Source organism: Salvelinus fontinalis, chromosome 19 (genome assembly GCF_029448725.1).
Source record: "Salvelinus fontinalis isolate EN_2023a chromosome 19, ASM2944872v1, whole genome shotgun sequence".
In the NCBI taxonomy this organism is placed as follows: domain Eukaryota; kingdom Metazoa; phylum Chordata; class Actinopteri; order Salmoniformes; family Salmonidae; genus Salvelinus; species Salvelinus fontinalis.
The window spans coordinates 45,351,582-45,372,235 of NC_074683.1; the positions used below are offsets into that span (position 1 = coordinate 45,351,582).

At 44.0% G+C, this 20,654-nt stretch overlaps 2 protein-coding genes across 2 annotated transcripts; one reads left to right on the forward strand and one right to left on the reverse strand.

Annotated features, from left to right (window-relative positions):
* Positions 1-1,221: 1,221 nt before the first annotated feature.
* Positions 1,222-13,549, forward strand: pdzk1 (PDZ domain containing 1). Its single transcript, XM_055871724.1, has 9 exons — positions 1,222-6,087; positions 7,527-7,736; positions 8,045-8,267; positions 8,776-8,912; positions 10,036-10,231; positions 10,475-10,671; positions 11,326-11,529; positions 12,776-13,141; positions 13,311-13,549. The coding sequence occupies exons 2-9, from the start codon at positions 7,530-7,532 to the stop codon at positions 13,365-13,367; spliced, it is 1,587 nt and encodes a 528-aa protein (XP_055727699.1). The 5' UTR covers positions 1,222-6,087; positions 7,527-7,529; the 3' UTR covers positions 13,368-13,549.
* Positions 13,550-13,934: 385 nt separating this feature from the next.
* On the reverse strand, positions 13,935-20,540 carry LOC129816206 (Golgi pH regulator-like; the record flags this gene model as incomplete). The annotated part of the gene is made up of 6 exons (XM_055870441.1): positions 13,935-14,777; positions 14,937-15,002; positions 15,093-15,182; positions 15,363-15,458; positions 15,788-15,880; positions 20,454-20,540. Coding segments are annotated over 6 exons (639 nt in total), but the record flags the coding sequence as incomplete, so codon positions are not given.
* Between the last annotated feature and the right edge of the window lie 114 nt (positions 20,541-20,654).

Consider the following 20,654-nt stretch of genomic DNA (forward strand, 5'->3'; position numbering starts at 1 on the left):
GCGTGCAGAGCTCGCTCCCATCCAGTGTCCCACTGGGCGTCTGCACGTCCCGTCTGCTGTCCATGACCGGTTGATCTATTGGGCCCACACGTCACCCTCCTCTGGTCATCTTGGTATTGGTCGGACAGTGCGCTGTTTGAGCGGGAGGTACTGGTGGCCTACCTTGGCTAAGGACGTTTATGTTTCCTCCTGCTTGGTGTGCGCACAGTGTAAGGCTCCTAGGCACCTGCCCAGAGGGAAGCTACACCCCTTACCCGTTCCACAACGGTCGTGGTTGCACCTGTCGGTAGATTTCCTTACCGCTCTCCCCCCTCACAGGGTAACACCGCAATCCTGGTCGTTGTGGATCGGTTCTCTAAGTCCTGCCATCTCCTCCCTCTGCCCGGTCTCCCTATGGCCCTACAGACTGCAGAGGCCTTGTTTACGCACGCCTTCCGGCACTACGGGGTGCCTGAGGATATAGTGTCTGATCGAGGTCCCCAGTTCACGTCGAGGGTCTGGAAGGCGTTCACGGAATGTCAGGGGGTATCGATCAGGTGGAGAGAGTAAACCAGGTAGTGGGCAGGTTTCTGCGGTCTTATTGCCAGGACCGGCCGGGGGAGTGGGCGGCGTTCGTGCCCTGGGCCGAGATGGCACAGAACTCGCTCCTCCACTCCTCCACTAACCTCTCCCCCTTCCAGTGCGTATTGGGGTACCAGCCGGTTCTGGCGCCTTGGCATCAGAGTCAGACCGAGGCTCCTGTGGTGGAAGACTGGTTCAGGCGTGCGGAGGAGACATGGGATGCTGCCCGTGTTCACCTTCAGCGGGCCGTGCCGCGCCAGAAAGACAGCGCAGACCGTCACCGCAGTGAGGCCCCGGTGTTCGCACCGAGGGACTGGGTCTGGCTCTCGACCTGAAACCTGCCCCTCCGCCTGCCCTGCCGGAAGCTGGGCCCTCGGTTTGTGGGGCCAATTAATGTCCTGAGAAAGTTGAACGAGGTTTGTTACAGGTTACAGCTTCCCCCCGATTACTGTATTAACCCCTCGTTCCATGTGTCTCTCCTGAGGCCGGTGGTGGCTGGCCCGCTCCAGTAGTCTGAGGTGCGGGAGGTTCCTCCGCCCCCTCTGGACATTGAGGGGGCCCCGGCGTACTCTGTTCGCTCCATACTGAATTCGAGGCATCGGCCGAGGGGCCTACAGTACCTCGTGGAGTGGGAGGGGTACGGTCCGGAGGAGAGGTGCTGGGTTCCGGTCGAGGACGTGTTGGACCATTCATTGCTGCAGGAGTTCCACCGTCTCCGTCCGGATCGCCCTGCGCCTCGCCCTCCGGGTCGTCCCCGAGGCTGAAGCTGCGCTTTTATGAATAATACTGCTCCGTTGATTACCCAGTTTTGCTCTCCTGCGCCTGACTTCCCTGCCGCCAGTTACGCACTCCCTTACATTTCCCCTTGAGTGAATATTTATTTATTTTCTCTTCTGTCTTGACAGCAGGAGGCAGAGATCAGCTGAGGGAATCCTCTCAAACCTCTGTTACATGGACCCAGATTACCAGCATCAAGGTATGTATTGGTCCAGGTCTGATTGTAACAGTCCCAGCAAATTCACATTTCAATCTTTAACCCTAACCCTAAATTCAAATGTCAAAGATTGTACTTTGTCATAATGATACCTGAGTTGAGATGCGTCTAGATATCATTGGATAAGCTGTGTGTCTGGTTTTATAGTGACCATCAGTGAGTAAAAGACAGACAGATATGAGTGGATTCTTTACTTTTATACTGTTCTAAGCTGTTCACAGAGACTGGAAGAGTTTCATCCAACCAGATCACACAATTCTGATTTTAGCAGACACTATTATCCAGAGCAGATTTCTCACCTAGTCAGCTCGGGGATTCGTACCAAGTGACCTTTTGGTTACTGGCCCACCGCTCTTAATTTGTCAATAGGGGGTGCTGTTAGCACTTTTTTTTTCATGACGTTGCCACATTAAACTGCCTAGTCCTCAATTATTGCTCGTACAATATGCATATTATTATTATTATTGGATAGAAAGAACTCTAGTTTCTAAAACCGTTGGAATTATGTCTCTGAGTGAAACAGAACTCATTCTACAGCACTTTTGCTGCCAGGGAGTGAGATTTCAGAAATCTTGGCCCCTGCTCCCAGGTCAGTTTATAAGTCCCTGTGAATGCTGTGGGGCTACAAACACTGCCTACGCCTTCCTCTAGATGTCAGTAAGTGGTGACAATTTGAATGGGGTCGATTGCGCAATCTGGGACTTTATAAAAGACCAAGATACGGAAGTACCTTTCTTTTCAGCCGTGCGCTCGACGCAGAGTGGACGTCGGACTGGCCTCCTTCCAAGCTTTGGTTTAGGCACTTCTATATCCCCGGTCATATTTTTATTCGTTTTAGGTGTTAAAGACATCATAAGGTAGTTAATTTAAACCGTTTTATAGCAATTTATATCCGTTTAGTGCGATTTTCTGGCATTTCTTTGTGACGCACTTCCAATAGTTGGACACTTTTCCAGTACATGCCGAACGTTAGTGGCCATTTCGACAGGACAAGAGGACATCTTTCGACCAAAAGACGATTAGACCGGAGAAAGGATACATTGCCCAAGATTCTGATGGAAGTTCAGCTAATAGTAAGAACTATTTATGATGATAAATCGTTGTTCTGTTGAAAAATGTTAAACGCATATTCCGCCATTTTCTTTGGGGTAGCTTCGCTTTGGCGCACCCTGTATTGCACAGTAAGGATAATTTAAAAAATGTAATTCAGCGATTGCATTAAGAACTAATTTGTCTTTCAATTGCTGTCCACCCTGTATTTTTTTGTCAAGTTTATGATTATTTATTCATTAGACTAGATCACTGTCCAAGATGGCGCCCGACATTTTCTGGCCAGTTTGGCTACTATTCTCATTGTATAACCACGTTTTTTTGTGGCTAAATATATGCACATTTTCGAACAAACTCTATATGTATGTTGTAATATGATGTTACAGGAGTGTCATCGGAAGAATTCTGAGAAGGTTAGTGAAAAAATTAACACATTTTGGTGGTGATAATGCTATCGCTCTTTTTGCCTTGAATCAATGCTGGGGTAATGTTTGCACATGTGGTATGCTAATACAACGATTTATTGTGTTTTCGCTGTAAGACACTTAGAAAATCTGAAATATTGTCTGGATTCACAGGATCTGTGTCTTTCAATTACTGTACGCTGTGTATTTTTAAGAAATGTTTTATGATTAGTAATTAGGTAATACACGTTGCTCTCTGTATTTATTCTAGTCGAGTTGTGATGGTGGGTGCAATTGTAAACTATGATTTCTACCTGAAATATGCACATTTTTATAACAAAACCTATGCTATACAATAAATATGTTATCAGACTGTCATCTGATGAGGTTTTTTCTTGGTTAGTGGCTATCAATATCTTTATTTGGTCGAATTGGTGATAGCTACTGGTGGAGAGAAAAAATGGTGGACAAAGAAAAATGGTGTCTTTTGCTAACGTGGTTAGCTAATAGATTTACATATTGTGTCTTCCCTGTAAAACATTTTAAAAATCAGAAATGATTGCTGGATTCACAAGAAGTGTATCTTTCATCTGGTGTCTTGGACTTGTGATTGAATGATATTTAGATGCTAGTATTTACTTGTGACGCTATGCTAGCTATGCTAGTCAGCTTTTTTACTGGTGGGGGTGGTGGGGGGTGCTCCCGGATCCGGGTTTCTGAGGCGGTAGAAGTTAAAGGCTAGGCTATGTGACACCCTAGTAGTAGTACCAAACTGGCTCCCCTGACAATAAAACATTCTTCATAGATCAATCAACCATTACATCGAACACTGGCGCTGTCCGAAAACTCATACTATCGTACATTTTAAGAATGTGAAATTTAGAAAATAGTACTCCAAATGAGTCATCTAATGCGTGATTACGTTGACTACCCAGCAAGGTCACCCATGATACAAGTCCATATTTTTTTTAATCACTTCGAAATTTGATCTTTGGAATAACTTCTGGTGCCAATGGTTGCATGTTTGAATCCAGCGATTGAAAGTTGCTTTTGAGATTTTTGTTTCAAAGCCTATCCAAAACCTTAACCATTACCTTAACCATTTGGAGTTAATGCCTAATCTTAAGATTTCAGAGTTAATGCCTAAACTTAACCCTAACCATAAATATTATGGAGTTATTGCCTAAACTTAACCTTAAACAATTCAGAATTTGACATTTGGGACAACTTTGAAATTTGACATTTGAATGAATATCTAATTCTGACGTGAGACTGTGTGAGCTTATTGCAGCCCTGCCATTCGTTCATTTTGGTACAGTGTGTCAATTTATCTGATTATCAGCTGTTGTCAAACACGAGTCGGAAAAGATAAGTGATTTGTACTAGATCAAACACCGAAGTGAGTATGCAGTTTAAGTATGTAGTAGGCTGGTACGGGTATTAGGATACACCCATTGGCTACAGGGGCATCATGATATGCCTATTGAAACTGAAAAGGCACGTGCCTCTCTTTATTCAATTGCAGATATATATTGAACAAACGTAAACGCAACATGTAATAATTTCAACCATTTTACTGAGTTACAGTTCATATAAGTAAGTCAGTCAATTGAAATAAATTCATTAGGCCTTGATCTATGGATTTCACATGACTGGGCAGGGGCACAGCCATGCCTCGGCCTGGGAGGGCATAGGCTCACCCACTGGGGAGCCAGGCTCAGCCAATCAATAATATTTTTCCCCACAAAAGTCCTTTATTACAGACAGAAATACTCCTCAGTTTCATCAGCTGTCCAGGTGACTGGTCTCAGACGATCCCGCAGGTGAAGAAGCCGGATGTGGAGGTCCTGGACTGGCATGGTTACACGTTGTCTGTGGTTGTGAGGCTGGTTGGACACCGCCAAATTCTCAAAAAATAAGTTGTAGGAGAACTATGGTAGAGAAATGAACATTCCATTGTCTGGCAACAGCTCGGGGACGTTCCTGCAGTCAGCATGCCAATTGCACGCTCCTTCAAAACTTGAGACATCTGTGGCATTGTGTTGTGTGACAAAACTGCACATTTTAGAGTGGCCTTTTATTGTCCCCAACATAAGGTGCACCTGTGTAAGGATCATTCTGTTTAATCATCTTCTTGATATGCCATGCCTGTCAGGTGGATAGATTATCTTGGCAAAAGACAAATGCTAACTAACAGAGATGTAAACAAATTTGTGCACAACATTTGAGAAAAATAAGCTTTTTGTGAAACATTTCTGGGATCTTTTATTTCAGCTCATGAAACAAGATACCTACATGTTGCATTTATATTCAGTATAAATATGCAGTACAAACTTTATTTTCAAGTTTCCTATTCACACAAAATGTAAAGATATTATATTTGGCCTCAGCCATTCATAAGATGGGTGTGACGCCCCTCATATTGGTGGCTTGGTTTGTTCTGATACACTTTATCTTCATTTAATTCCATCATCTATGGAGAGAAACCGTACTATAAGGAGGACTATCCCACAGATAAAGTCAATTTCCATAATAAAACATGCAATTCTTCCATCCTCGCAATATGCCCACAGTCAGCCAGTCTTTGCTCCCATTAACCCTGCATTATGTTGCCAAGCCTTGATCCTTGACATTGAAAGTAGCTTTCTCCACCATTTTCTGTCACCTTTGACCATCTGCACAGATAACTGGGTTGTGTTTGGGACAGTGGTTTTAAAGGGTTATCTGGACTGGGCTGTTCAGACATTTCATTTGTTTTACCTTTATTTAACTAGGCAAGCCAGTTAAGAACAAATTCTTATTTTCAATGACGGCCTAGGAACAGTGGGTTAACTGCGTTGTTCAGGTACAGATCTACAGATTTTTACCTTGTCATACATGCATCTCCCAAGACGCTCCTGCCATGAGACACTGTTAAATAACTCAGCATTTAGGTCAACCTTTGGACTGTCAAAGTCCTTCAGAGAGAGAGAGAGGGGGAAAGAGGGAGAGAGAGAGAGAAGACACAGATAGAGATAACACCTGAGCATTAGGAGAGCTCCCCCTTCGGACTGGGACTGGGAGTAGAGACAGGAGGAGGTGAGTGAATGTTCTACTGTTTCTCTAATTAATATTATATTTTTATTAACATGGTCAATTCTACGATTTGCTCATTATTTTTGATATTGCATGTCCTGGTTATCTTATTTTTTGGCGGGTGTTGGCAGGTGTTTTCTGTAAGAGTGTAATTGACATAGAGAAAGATCAGAGATATAGGAGCAGTGGATAGAGGGGTTCCATATAACGCTCTAGGGGTGAGACCTTAGGGTTAATATGTGACATGTACCCCCACACTTTAGTGAGGATTCAAACTCATGGGATATCATCCCTCTAAATAGCATCATGGTTCCACTCAAGGTTTCTTCCCAAATGTAGATGGAGTTTCCTTGCAATTGTCATCTTGTGCTAGCTTATAGGAGTTGAGGACTCCATCTTCTTCCAGCAGACACAGCAATCTACAGTGACTATGTAATGGAATAAATGATACAATTTGACATATTACAGTGTTCATCATAATCTAACCGTTGGAAATAGATGAGCAAACTGTAGGACAGATAAATATCAGCCAGAACCACACCCAGACTTACACTAAACTTACACCTGAACACACACACGTCCGTCACATCTTTCTTTCTCCCTGTGATAACAGAGTATTATACATTATAAGTATTCCTACGTTGACATTCTTTATTTGGGGGTCAAAGTTCACACATTCTAGTTAAAAGAGCCCTTCGCACCTTCAGCTGGCCCTGGCTGCCGTTAACCATTAACACCCTGCTCGCGGCCACGGGAAAGTTGGCATAGCAGGTTAACCTTCTTCTGGAGATGTCAGCAGTTGGCCTAACTATTCAAACAAAGGTCTTCAAGAGTGTAGATCTTGGTGTGTGTGCGCGTGAGTTAGGGACTCGCCCGTAATGATTGTCAGAATACACTCCAGAGATCTGTCAGTAAAGTTTCAATCTGTGTAATCAATGACCACGGTCTTCAGCAGAACCCCACACTGTTACATCTCTGTGGAAAATCTAGTATTTTTTGTCTCTCTGTTTATATCTCTGTTTCTATATGACCAATTAGATTTATGTTGTGCAATTGTTCCACTCCACACCCAATTGACTTCCATTTATCTGAGGGTGTAGTTACCGTACAGTATTTACCTGTGAGCTGCTACAGAATAGCTACGTTTTACAGCACATTGCGTTATTGGGGTAATTTGGCAAGTCTGACAATGGGGGAGTTTAGGACATTGAGATTAGATAAAATCGGGTTTACCACTGCTACACACAGGGGAGGATCTGAGGGTGAAAAAACATTTTTGTAGGGAGTAGAAGGGAAGTTTGTGTGTGTTAGCATTCTCACACTATTGTCTGCATTGCATGTTATGGCTGGGTAATAATAGAGGGTGACTGTGCGCACCAGTATGTGGTGTGGTTTAGTGTGGCGTGTTGTGTTGTGTTCTTACCCTGTGGTGTCTGTTGTAGGACATGGCTGGGTACAAGCCCAGGGTGATAGTTCTGAGTAAGAAGCCAGGTCATAGCTTTGGCTTCTTCCTGAGGGTGGAGAAAGGCGAGGATGGTCACCTGATCAGGAACCTTGAGATGGGCGGGCCGGCCGAGCTGGCGGGTTTGAAGGATGGAGACCGCATTCTCCGGGTCAACGGAACCTACGTGGATGAAATGGACCACTCACGGGTGAGGAGGGGAGTGGAGCTGACAGGGCTAGCAGTTGTCCAATTGCACATTAACCCCTAGCTTCTCCCACTGTTATTGTATTGAAATTATACAGGTGTAAGCAACATGGTAATAGTAAGATAATAGTGTGGTAATAACCTCATCCTCTGGTATTGTTCACACCTATTAAATCATGTAAAGTGCCTTGAGTAGGTACCAGTTTGGGTTTGGTAAATGTGGAATTACTAGATACCTCTAGAGCCATAGGTACTGCTGTAACAACATACCATGCTTTGTCCCATCTCTTTGTGCTGTGTGCCCTGGGTTAGGTGGTGGACCTGGTGAAGGAGAGTGGTGCATCCGTCACCTTCCATGTTCTGGATGTGGCGTCCTACAAGCAGGCCAAGACTGAGGGGGTGGACCTTTCTGACCCGCACCCCAAACCCACCCAGCCCACCATGAACGGAGTGGCAGGAGAGGCACCCAAACCCAAACTCTGCTACCTGGCCAAGTCCAGCGGGGGTTACGGCTTCTCTTTACGCTCTGTTAAAGGTGAGAGGGGTGGGGCACACACACACACAGATGTAATCTCTTTGGTTATTTTTTTGATTGTGTGTTTTACAGCTGATAGGACACATAGCAATTATTGTCATCTCTGTTTTTTTGCTTGTTGATCAAGCAAGAAATAAACACATTATCATTGTCTCGCATAGGCAGCAGCATACCACTCTCCATCCCACTGCTAGCTTCCTTATGAAACTAAGCAGGGTTGGTCCTGGATGAGAGACCAGATGCTGCTGGAAGTTGTTTGGAGGGCCAGTAGGAGGTACTATTTCCTCTGGTCTAAAAAATAAATTCCCCAGAGCAGGGATTGGGGACATTGCCCTGTGTAGGGTGCCATCTTTCGGATCGGTGTCCTGACTCTCCTTTGTCACTAAAAATCCCATGGCACTTATCGTTAGAGAGGGGTGTTATACTGTACGTCTTTTGCATATCCAATGATAATAATTTTATGATTCTATTTTAAACTCCATTTTCTTTCCTCCATTTCCTGACCCAGGTGAGGTGGGCATGTTCATGGCAGAGGTGAACCCAGGGGGTGCGGCCGAGAGGGCAGGGGTCAAGGCCAACGACCGTCTGATAGAGGTCAACGGGGAGAACATGGAGAACGCCACTCATGACCAGATAGTAGAGAAGGTTAGGATTCACCCCATATTTACACTACTCTGTGGTGAACTTTAAGTTCAATATCTGTCATGTTATTCTACAGCCTGTCAACACTATGTTCAAATCAAATGTTATTTGTCACATGCTTTGTAAACAACAGGTGTAGATTAACAGTTAAATTCTTATGGGCCCTTACCAATACACAGAAAAAAAAGAGAAATAGAAAAATAATAACACAAGGAATAAATACACAATGAGTAACATTAACGTGGCTATACACATGGGGTACAAGGACCGAGTCGATGTGCAGGGGTACGAGGTAATTGAGGTAGATATGTACATACAGGTAGGGATAAAGTGACTAGGCAACAGGATAGATAATAAGCAGTAACAGCAGTGTATGTGATGAGTCAAAAGAGCAGGTGCAAAAAGTGTCAATGCAGATAGTTAAATAGTTAACCAATAGCTACCTGGACTAACAATTTAGCAGCTCTATGGCTTGGGGATAGAAGCTGTTCAGGGTCCTGTTGGTTCCAGACTTGGTATATAGGTACCGCTTGCCGTGCGGTAGCAGAGAGAACAGTCTGACTTGTGTGGCTTGAGTCTTTTTAGGGCCTTCTGACACTGCCTGGTATAGAGGTCCTGGATGGCAGGGAGCTCGGCCACAGTGATGTACTATGCCATACGCACTACCATCCGTAGCGCCTTGGGGTCGAATGCCAAGCAGTTGCCATACCAAGAAGTGATGCAGCCAGTCAAGATGCTCTCAATGGTTTAGCTGTAGAACCATTTGAGGATCTGAGGGCCCATACCAAATCTTTTCAGCCTCCTGACAGGGAAGAGGCATTGTCATGCCCTCTTCATGACTGTGTTGGTGTGTGTGGACCATGGCAATACCTTAGTGATGTGGACTCACTCAGAATGCAAGAGTTGGGACAATGATCATTTGGCAAATCAGTTTTCCTGATTCCATCTTTGTTCTAAGGGCAGCTTTGCCTTGAGAGCAGAAACAAATGTGATTGGTCAAGTTAAGGAAAGATATGTCATAACAAGTCTTTATTCTACATGTCTATTCTTCACAATTCATTTCTATCTGATAATTCTTTAACATTACACCATCCTTAAAGAGCCCCTGTTGTGGCCTCTCTGTCAGGTCAAGGCATCAGGCAGCAGAATCATGTTTCTATTGGTGGACGAGGACACCGACAAGTTCTACAAGAACAAACGCATCAGGCTAGGTGCGGGGCTAGCCACAGTGAAGTTCCTCCCACTGAAGCCACGCATTGTAGACTTGATCAAAGGATCAGACGGCTATGGATACATCCTAAAAGCTGAGCCTAACAAGACAGGTGTGTGTGCTTGTGTGGTGTGTGAATTCTGAAAACTTGGTTACACTTTACTTAAAGCCAACCAGTACAATGCATTAAGATGCGGTTATAATGACTTTTCAGAATGTATGAATCCCTTATAACAACACATCTACTAATAGCCACATAGGATTATTAATATTAGACTATTAACCAACAGCAGTCATCAGTCTGCATCATTTTACACAATAAGGACATGCACTGTAAATATCGTCCCACCTGCAGGCCATTTCATCAAGGACATTGACAGGGGCAGCCCAGCTGATAGGGCGGGACTAAAGGAGATGGACAGGCTGGTTGCCGTGGAGGGAGAGGAAGTGGACAGCTGCAGCCATGAGCAGGTGGTGGACAGGATCAGGCAATGTGGCAACAAGTGCTGCCTCCTGGTGGTCGATGAAGACACGGACACGCTCTACAAGATGGTGAGTAGTCAGGGAGAAATCTTTCCTGTTGGATTTAGGAAATAAATGAATGAAACGACAGTCAAAGGAGTTAGCTAAAGCACATAGGCCTACAACTCTGGGTCAGTTTAAGTGTCTCAGAGTAGGAGTGCTGATCTAGGATCAGTTTTTCCTTTTGGATTATATTAAATGAAAGGGGTGAGCTGATCCTGATGAGCACTCAGAAACTTTTTGAATACTCAGTGAAAGTAAACTCCTTTTCCACTTTACTTCCAGATCATGTCACCTAATATTTAATAATAATGATAACATTAAATTACATTACATTTGTTGAGTGCTTTTCATTTTCACTCAAAAAGCTATTTCGATCGGGATTCACAATTATATAATGTTATATATATATATGTAAAAGTATGTGTTATTCGATTTACTTCTGCCAGATGCCTTTTATAAAGAGTTTGCACTAAAGTCCATTGTGCTAAATCTTTGCCCTTTGAAGACCATTCAAAAAGCCTACAGAAGTTTAAAAAAATTAAAGGCTGAGGGGCAGTCATTTCCTGGTAACTATCATTGCATATATTACAGGCTCGGGAAGTGGCCAGAGAGACAGGGCAGTAAAGAAGACTACAGTGGGGATTGAGATGTAGGTCTGAGATGAATTGTGATATTCCACAGGGAGGCGTGTCTCCTCTTTTCTACTTGGAAGAGATGGGATTCCTCCTTCCAGCGAGCCCTCCACCCAGCTACCCAGAGTGCAGCCCAGTCCTTGCCCCAGCCACCACAGCGCTTCTCAAGCTGTGTAAGATGGAGAAGACCTCCGCTGGGTACGGCTTCCACCTCAACAGTATCCAGGGGGTCTGTGGCCTGTACATCAATGAGGTAAGTACAATGAAAAGCACCTACTATACTCAATGGGTAGCCAAACGGATAAGATCATGCATCCCAAATACATGAACTTAACAAGACTGTTAATCAGATATGGGAAATATCAAGGGAACAAAGCACATAATAACTTAAATTTCATACACAACATGACCAAAAGTATGTGCACACCTGCTCGTCCAACATCTCATTACAAAATCATGGGCATTAATATTGAGTTGGTCCCCCCTTTGCTGCTATAACAGCCTCCACTCTTCTAGGAAGGCTATCCACTAGATGTTGGAATGTTGCTGCGGGGACTTGCTTCCATTCAGCCACAAGAGCATTAGTGAGGTCGGGCACTGATGTTGGGTGAATAGTCCTGGCTCACAGTCTGCATTCCAATTCATCCTGAAGGTGTTCGATGGGGTTGAGGTCAGGGCGCTGTGCAAGCCAGTCAAGTTCTTCTACACCGATGTCGACAAACTATTTCTGTATGGACCTCCCGTGCACAAAGCAAAACAATTCCAGACAAATTGTCACGCTGAAACAGGAAAGGGCCTTCCCCACACTGTTGCCACAAAGTTGGAAGCACAGAATTGTCCAGAATGTCATTGTATGCTGTAGTGTTAAAGTTTCCCTTCAGTGTAACTAAGGGACCTAGCCTGAACCACGAAAAACAGGGCCATTATTCCTCCTCTACCAAACTTTACACTTGGCACTATGCATTCGGACAGGTAGCGTTCTCCTGGCATCCGCCAAACTCAGATTGGTCTGTCGGACTGCCAGCTTGTTAATCATGAGACATCACTCCAGAGAACTCGTTTCCACTGCTCCAGAGTCCAATGGCGGTGAGCTTTACACCACTCCAGCCGATGCTTGGCATTGCGTATGGTGATCTGAGACTTGTGTGCGGCTGCTAGGCCATGGAAACCCATTTCATGAAGCTCTCGACGAACAGTTCTTGTGCTGACGTTGCTCCCGTTTTGTGAGCTTATGTGGCCTACCACTTGACGGCTAAGCCGTTGTTGCTCCTAGACGTTCCACTTCACAATAACAGCACTTACAGAAATTTGACAAACGGACTTGTTGGAAAGTTGGCATCGTGTGACGGTGCCACGTTGAAAGTCACTGAGCTCTTCAGTAAGGCCATTCTACTGCCAATGTTTGTCTATAAAGATTGCATGGCTGTGTGCTCGATTTTATACACCTGTCAGCAAAGGGTGTGGCAGAAATAGCCAATTCCACTAATTCTCTCTCTCAGGTGGTGAAGGGTGGAGCTGCGGACAGGGTGGGTATGGAGGACGATGACATTGTATTGGAGGTGGATGGTGTAAACGTGGAGCAGAGCAGTCACGAGCAAGTGGTGGGGTTGATCCGTAACAGCGGCAGCTCACTGGTGCTCCTAGTGGCTGGGAAGCAGGCCTACGACCACTTCAAAGTCAAAGGGGTGGCCATCACACCCCAGCTCCTCACCCCCGCGCCCACAGCCAGGTCCCCATCCCCACCCCCCCCCCCAGCCCAAAGACTTACACCAGCCCAGATAGACACGCCAGCCACTCTGGAGGAAGTCCGAGAGGAGGAGGAGGAAGCTAAGCCATACATCCCACTGCCCCAGACACGAGAGAGAGTGAGTGACATTACAGAAATGTGCTCGAGTGCCTTGGTACCTTCTGAACTAGATTCAAATGACTCTGAATTTATAGACTAAAACCAAAGTATTCAGAAGCAAGTTAGTATCAATTGTATTTGCCCACAATTCGATTGCAGACAATTATTTGACTCTTTCTCTCCCTTAGACTCCATCTGTGTCTTCAGCAGCATCATCTTGCTCGAGTGTTGATGAGAGACTCTGAGAAGTCACCAATGAGAAACAACTTCCTGACCTTTTCTGTCTCCTGTCAACCTTTGTACCATGCAGGATAATGTGGATATCTTGGCATAAAAACTCTGATCAAACTAAATACATTCCAATGACAGAGTCTGTTTAAAGGTATAAATGCAATTGGTTTAAAATAGTAATAAATAGTTATGTATATATTGATGTATAATTGCATTGATCAGTTAGATGCCACTGTTACCCAACAAACGTATGGATTGATATGACCTTATTACAAGCACCTGCAATGTAGACAGAGAACACTAGTAATACCAGTTCAATGTGTTATACTATAACAAAACCCATATAGCAACATCGGCCTGCACCTTAATCATAAAGCTGTCATTTAGATAGCATTTAAATGGTTATTTATTTTAGTAGATCCAAAGAGGCTTTCTGCTCAGATGCCAAATACCGGTCTCACAAAGAGACAAAGTACCCAGTCCCAGATCTGTCTATAAGTCACTATTCACTTATTCTCTGCTTAACTGGTATATTTATAGTGGCATTGCAGTACTTAAAATAAAGGGAACGAAGTAACTAATAACCACATAAATGTGTTTATTCTGTAGCTTTCCCACCTGTGTGAAAGCACAGTAGAGTACAGTAGATTTTCGCACACATTCACCAACAAACAACCCCAGGTACATGACATGTACAGACTGGACACCATGAAAGATGCTAGCCAATAGCATCATGGACATTGGGGATACATTTCTTCTATAATTTTGAGTATTCTGTTTGTCAAAAATAGAGTGTAAACTTCAGGTAGTGATGGTCTTTACAACCCATTCATACAACAAAGCTAGTGTTGCAGTGAAGCTGGTCTGTGCTGTATACTATGCAGTTCTCCTGTGGTCAGATTCATTTAAGGCTAGACAGAACGTGTGTCCAACGGGCCAACAGCACGATGCCACATCCTCATCGTTAGCTACATTGTTTTAGTCCTTCCCCCCCACGTTCACCCCAATATTAGTCCAGCTTTCCATGGCACCAATTCCCCTCCATTGATTCCCCCCGGCCCTTCCTGATTCAGGAAATACAGGCAAAACCTCTTCTTCTCGCCACCACACAGACGGACCAGAGATTTAAAAAAGAGAACATCTAAATCCCACAGACTCAAAGTTCAGTTCTGGATGCCAGCTGAGCTTCCAGGTAAAGGGTCAAGTTCAAAGTGGGGTCAGGGGGTCATGTGCTTCTCGGGCGCCTGTTTGTGGGTGAGGTAGAGGAAAAGGATGCTGGAGAGGGCACTGACGAGGAAGATGACGTCGAACCATCGGTGGTAGAAGTTGAACTGCAGCTCGCCCAGCACCTCGGTCACGATAGAGCGATACTCTAGAGGCATGCTCATCCTCATGAGGAGAACGGACGAGACAAAGTACATACCCTGAGAGAAACAAGAGAGAGACACGCAGGATGTCAGTTGTCTTTGCACTAACTTATCTAAAGATTGAATAGACAACTGATCACAAAAAAGCATTTGCACTGAAATATATGCACTCTGCTCTTTGTCACAAATCTTGCATATAACAAAACACATACTGACCATGATTTGAGCTAGGACCAGCACTATAACATTGGAGGACTTGCTGCTGGAGATGGCATAGAAGAACTAGAGAGAAACAGAGAGTCAAGATCAGTGTTAGGATACATCGTAACATGCCTCGGTAAACTGACTACTTCCTGTCTGTAGTTAGCTTACCCTGATGAGTGTGATGAGAAGGCCTCTAATAGAGGTGACGATGATGATGCCCACCAGGATGAAGGAGATGTGCTGAGACCAGAAGTTTACCTGCCGAGGAGAGGATATGTAAGGAAAACTAGAGCAACAATAGAACACACCAATACAACTTACTATTTCCATTTGGAATTATCCCATAAAGGTAAATATTGAGTACAGAAGGACATTTTCATAAAATGACAACCATTAACATTACTTGAGGTGTGTGTGTGCATGAGTAGCAAAACTCACATCAAACTGAATGCCTAGGTAGTTAACAGTGATCTCCATCCTTCTAGTCACTGGATCAGTGTTCCCAACATGGTCAAACACAATGTTAATGGTGGCCTTAGAGGGACAAAAAAACAGAGTAACTACAGATATAGTTTTGGGGCCTGATGTGGATATGATAAACTGACTGTATGTGAAGTATAAGGTCATTCTATTTGAAAGCAAAAACAATATGGGTAGAAGAACAAATGTTTTAACTTACAGACACAATACATGTTACTAAATAGAGATCAAAAGACAATGAATATTCTCTAAACTGACAGATACCAAACTCAAACTTGATTTTCTCAGATTCCTCTGTTTCTAAGGCTGTCAAGCAAGCTAACCAGTGCTAGTCGGGCCAAGATGAATCTAGGTCTCAGTCAGACTATGTCTGTAACTCTTACCATAAAGATTTTCCACACACAGTAGATGGAGAAGAAATAACCCAGGAAGTTGAAGTATTTCCCCTGGAATGTCTTGGAGTATTCAATCCGCTCCTACAGTCCAGGAAAGAGTGAAGAGAGGGACAAAGACACATTATTACAATCAACCAAATGTACATAACAATAGACTTAGCACAAAACACAACACTACACACACACTACCAGTCAAAAGTTTGGACACCTACTCAATCAAGGGTTTTTCTTTATTTTTACGATGTTCTACATTATTGAATAATAATGAAGACATCAAAACTATGAAATAGCATAAATGGAATCATGTAGTAACCAAAAAAAGTGTTAATGACACACAGCTGTACATTTCAATGAAACATGGTGAAGCCCCAAAATAGCCCTCGCTAGAAGCCTGTGTTTCAGACATAAGGAAGTGGATGGCTGAAAACTTTCTACTTTTAAACTCGGACAAAACAGAGATGCTTGTTCTAGGTCCCAAGAAACAGAGATATTCTGTTAAATCTGACAATTAATCTTGATGGTTGTAAAGTCATCTCAAATAAAACTGTGAAGGACCTCGGCGTTACTCTGGACCCTGATCTCTCTTTTGACGAACATATCAAGAATGTTTCAAGGACAGCTTTTTTCCATCTACGTAACATTGCAAAAATCTGAAATTTTCTGTCCAAAAATGATGCAGAAAAATGTATAATTTTTTCACATTTACATTTAAGTCATTTAGCAGACGCTCTTATCCAGAGCGACTTACAGTAGAGTGCATACATTTTATTACATTTTTACTTACTGAGACAAGGATATCCCTACCGGCCAAACCCTCCCTAACCCGGACGAAGCTATGCCAATTGTGCGTCGCCCCACGGTCCTCCTGGTCGCGGCCGGCTGCGACAGAGCCTGGGCGCGAACCCAGCCCAGCCTGGGCGCGAATCCAGAGACTCTGGTGGCGCAGCTAGCACTGCGATGCAGTGCCCTAGACCACTGCGCCACCCGGGAGGCCTATATATCCATGCTTTTGTTACTTCTAGGTTAGACTACTGCAATGCTCTACTTTCCGGCTACCCGGATAAAGCACTAAATAAAACTTCAGTTAGTGCTAAATACGGCTGCTAGAATCTTGACGAGAACCAAAAAATTTGATCATATTACTCCAGTGCTAGCTTCCCTACACTGGCTTCCTGTTAAGGCAAGGGCTGATTTCAAAGTTTTACTGTTAACCTATAAAGCGTTACATGGGCTTGCTCCTACCTATCTTTCCGAGTTGGTCCTGCCGTACATACCTACACGTACGCTACGGTCACAAGACGCAGGCCTCCTAATTGTCCCTAGAATTTCTAAGCAAACAGCTGGAGGCAGGGCTTTCTCCTATAGATCTCCATTTTTATGGAATAGTCTGCCTACCCATGTGAGAGACGCAGACTCGGTCTTAACCTTTAAGTCTTTACTCAAGACTTATCTCTTCAGTAGGTCATATGATTGAGTGTAGTCTGGCCCTGGAGTGTGAAGGTGAACGGAAAGGCTCTGGAGCAACGAACCACCCTTGCTGTCTCTGCCTGGCCGGTTCCCCTCTCTCCACTGGGATTCTCTGCCTCTAACCCTATTACAGGGGCTGAGTCACTGGCTTACTGGTGCTCTTTCATGCCGTCCCTAGGAGGGGTGCGTCACTTGAGTGGGTTGAGTTACTGACGTGATCTTCCTGTCTGGGTTGGCACCGTGGGTGCCGTGGCGGAGATCTTTGTGGGCAATACTCTGCCTTGTCGGTTTTAGGCTGGGTTTCTGTACAGCACTTTGAGATATTAGCTGATGTACGAAGGGCTATATAAAATAAACTTGATTTGATTAAACAAATCAAAATATAATCTATATTTTAGGTTCTTCAAAGTAGCCACCCTTTTCCTTGATGATAGCTTTGCATACTCTTGACATTCTCTCAACCAGCTTCACCTGGAATGCTTTTCCAAAAGTTTTGAAGGAGTCCCCACATATGCTGAGCACTTCTTGGCTGTTTTTCCTTCACTCTGCAGTCCAACTCATCCCAAACCATCTCAATTGGGTTGTGCTTGGGTGATTGTGGAGGCCAGGTCATGTGATGCAGCACTCCTTCACTCTCCTTCTTGGTCAAATAGCCCTTCGACAGCCTGGAGATGTTTTGGGTCATTGTCCTTTTGAAAAACCTATGATAGTCCCACTAAGCCCAAACCAGATGGGAAGGCGTATCTCTGCAGAATGCTGTAGTTGTCATCCTGGTTAAGTGTGCCTTGACTTCTAAATAAAAGTTTCACCAGCAAAGCACCCCCACACCATCACACCTCCTCCATGCTTCACGGTGGGAACCACACTTGTGGAGATCATCCGTTCACCACTCTGCATCTCACAAAGACAAGTGGTTGGAACCAAAAATCTCAAATTTAGACTCAGACCAAAGGATAGACTTCCACTGGTCTTATGTCCATTGCCTGTGTTTCTTGGCCCAAGCAAGTCTCTTATTGGTCTCCTTTAGTAGTGGTTTCTTTGCAGCAATTCAACCATGAAGGCCTGATTCACACAGTCTCCTCTGAACCGTTGATGTTGAGCTGTGTCTGTTACTTGAACTCAGTGAAGGATTTATTTGGGCTGCAATTTCTGAGGCTGGTAAATTTAATGAACATATCCTCTGCAGCAGAGGTAACTCTGGGTCTTCCTTTCCTGCGGCGGTCCTCATGAGAGCCAGTTTCTTCATAGCGCTTTGATGGTTTTTGCGACTGCACTTGAAATTCTCCGGATTGACTGACCTTCATGTCTTAAAGTAATAATGGACTGTCGTTTCTCTTTTCTTATTTGAGCTGTTCTTGCCATAATATGGACTTGGTCTTTTACCAAATGGGGCTATCTTTGTATGCCACCCCTTGTCACAACACAACTGATTAGCTGAAATGCATTTAAGGAAAGAAATTACACAAATTAACAAAGCACACCTGTTAATTGAAATGCATTCCAGGTGACTACATCATGAACACCTCTTGGGTTAATACATGATTCCATATCTGTTATTTCATAGTTACTATTTTCTATATTGTAGAACAATAGTGAAGACATCAAAACTATGAAATCAAAAAAAGTGTTAGACAAATCAAAATATATTTTAGATTCTTCAAAATAGCCACCCTTTGCCTTGATGACAGCTTTGCACACACTTGGCATTCTCTCAACCAGCTTCATGAGGTAGTCACCTGGAATGTATATATATATATTCCAGGTGTGTGTGTGTGTGTGTGTGTGTGTGTGTGTGTGTGTGTGTGTGTGTGTGTGTGTGTGTGTGTGTGTGTGTGTGTGTGTGTGTGTGTGTGTGTGTGTGTGTGTGTGTGTGTGTGTGTGTGTGTGTGTGTGTGTGTGTGTGTGTGTGTGTGTGTGTGTGTGTGTGTGTAAAGCCTGCATGTCTTTATGTGTGACAAAGAACATAATATGGGGGGATTTATTCAGGTACTGCATCTTGATATCTCCTCTGAATGAATAATATTTACACACATTTTTGGGACACTCAATTCTTTTTAGAATATGGTAACACAGAAAACAGAGTATGCTTTGAACATAAATACTGTTTACTTAAGTAGAATGTTTGGTTGTTAAGCACCAATGTTTTGATTTGGAACTCAATGATTTGGGACTCAGTTTTGGTGGCAACAACCCCAAGACTAGATGTGCAACTGGTTTCTGCTTTTCCAAGACGATCCAGTCCGTAGCACAGATGACACAGGGACATCAGTATCTTCCTGCAAGGCCATCAGATTCCATCAACAATGGTAAGAAATATTGTACTGCACACCTGTGGATTGAATTTCTAGCTGCGTGGACCGGACCGGAGGACAATGAGCCCAGCACACTACACAGACCTCAACGCAACAAACTAGTGTGAACCGGATAGAAGCAGAGAGGAGGCCTTTTGGGGTACTGGCAGGGTGAAACGTGTTCACCCTTCCCCAAGTTAAGCAGCCTGCACCTCTTTCATTTCATCCGCAGCCATTGACAATCCTCAAATTCCATTTAGCCATTGGATTGAAAGACAAGTCATTGTGAATTACAGCTATTTTTCTGGCTGAACACTCCCAGTGTCTCCCCCACTGGCTTTTGCTCCAAATACTTTGAATACCTTCACTATCGTGAAGAGCCATTGTCCTCTAAAAAATCCCCAATAACATTACTCTTACATCACCTTATCAAACTTTGTTGATTTTACCATTGAGTTGTGTGAATGTATTATCCATTATTGTTTGTTTTTGCTTTGGTATTACTATTTTGGTTTATTGTGAATTTGTTGAATCATATTTGGAGATGTGTTGTGTATTTGGCCTATGGCACCATAGTGCAACATCACCATTTGCTGACAGAATCTTTGTATTTCACTCAGTACACCACCCAGGAAGCCTGCTGCAGCTCAAATAAGAGCGTGCCTGATGTGTGTGGGGGGGGACCACGGAACATTCCAAAAGGACTTTTGAACAGAACTTTCACCGTTTTCATCTTTTTGGACTTTTATTGTGTGGAATGCCCTTCTGTCTGGTGTTTGTATGAATGGTCTACACAGTAGACTATACAGACTGCTCCTCAACAGTAGTTAGGGCTTTAATCAGGGATATACTGGACTAATGGTCAAGCCCCTGTTACGTGTGTGTGTGTGTGTTACCTTGGTGGCCTGCAGGTCCACTGTCTCCAGGAAGAGCTGGCGACTCAGTTCCTCCAGAGCATCCACTTCCTGCTGGATCAGAAACAAATCTGAAGAGGGGGGGGGGGGGGTCAAGGAAACGTCTCTCACACACACACACACACACACACACACACACACACACACACACACACACACACACACACACACACACACGATGTG

Coding starts and splice junctions, on each gene's coding strand:
- pdzk1 (XM_055871724.1), top strand. CDS start 7,530: ATGGCTGGGTACAAGCCCAGGGTGATAGTTCTGAGTAAGAAGCCAGGT. Junction 10,232..10,474: donor AGCTGAGCCTAACAAGACAG/GTGTGTGTGCTT, acceptor TCCCACCTGCAG/GCCATTTCATCAAGGACATT. Junction 10,672..11,325: donor CGGACACGCTCTACAAGATG/GTGAGTAGTCAG, acceptor GATATTCCACAG/GGAGGCGTGTCTCCTCTTTT.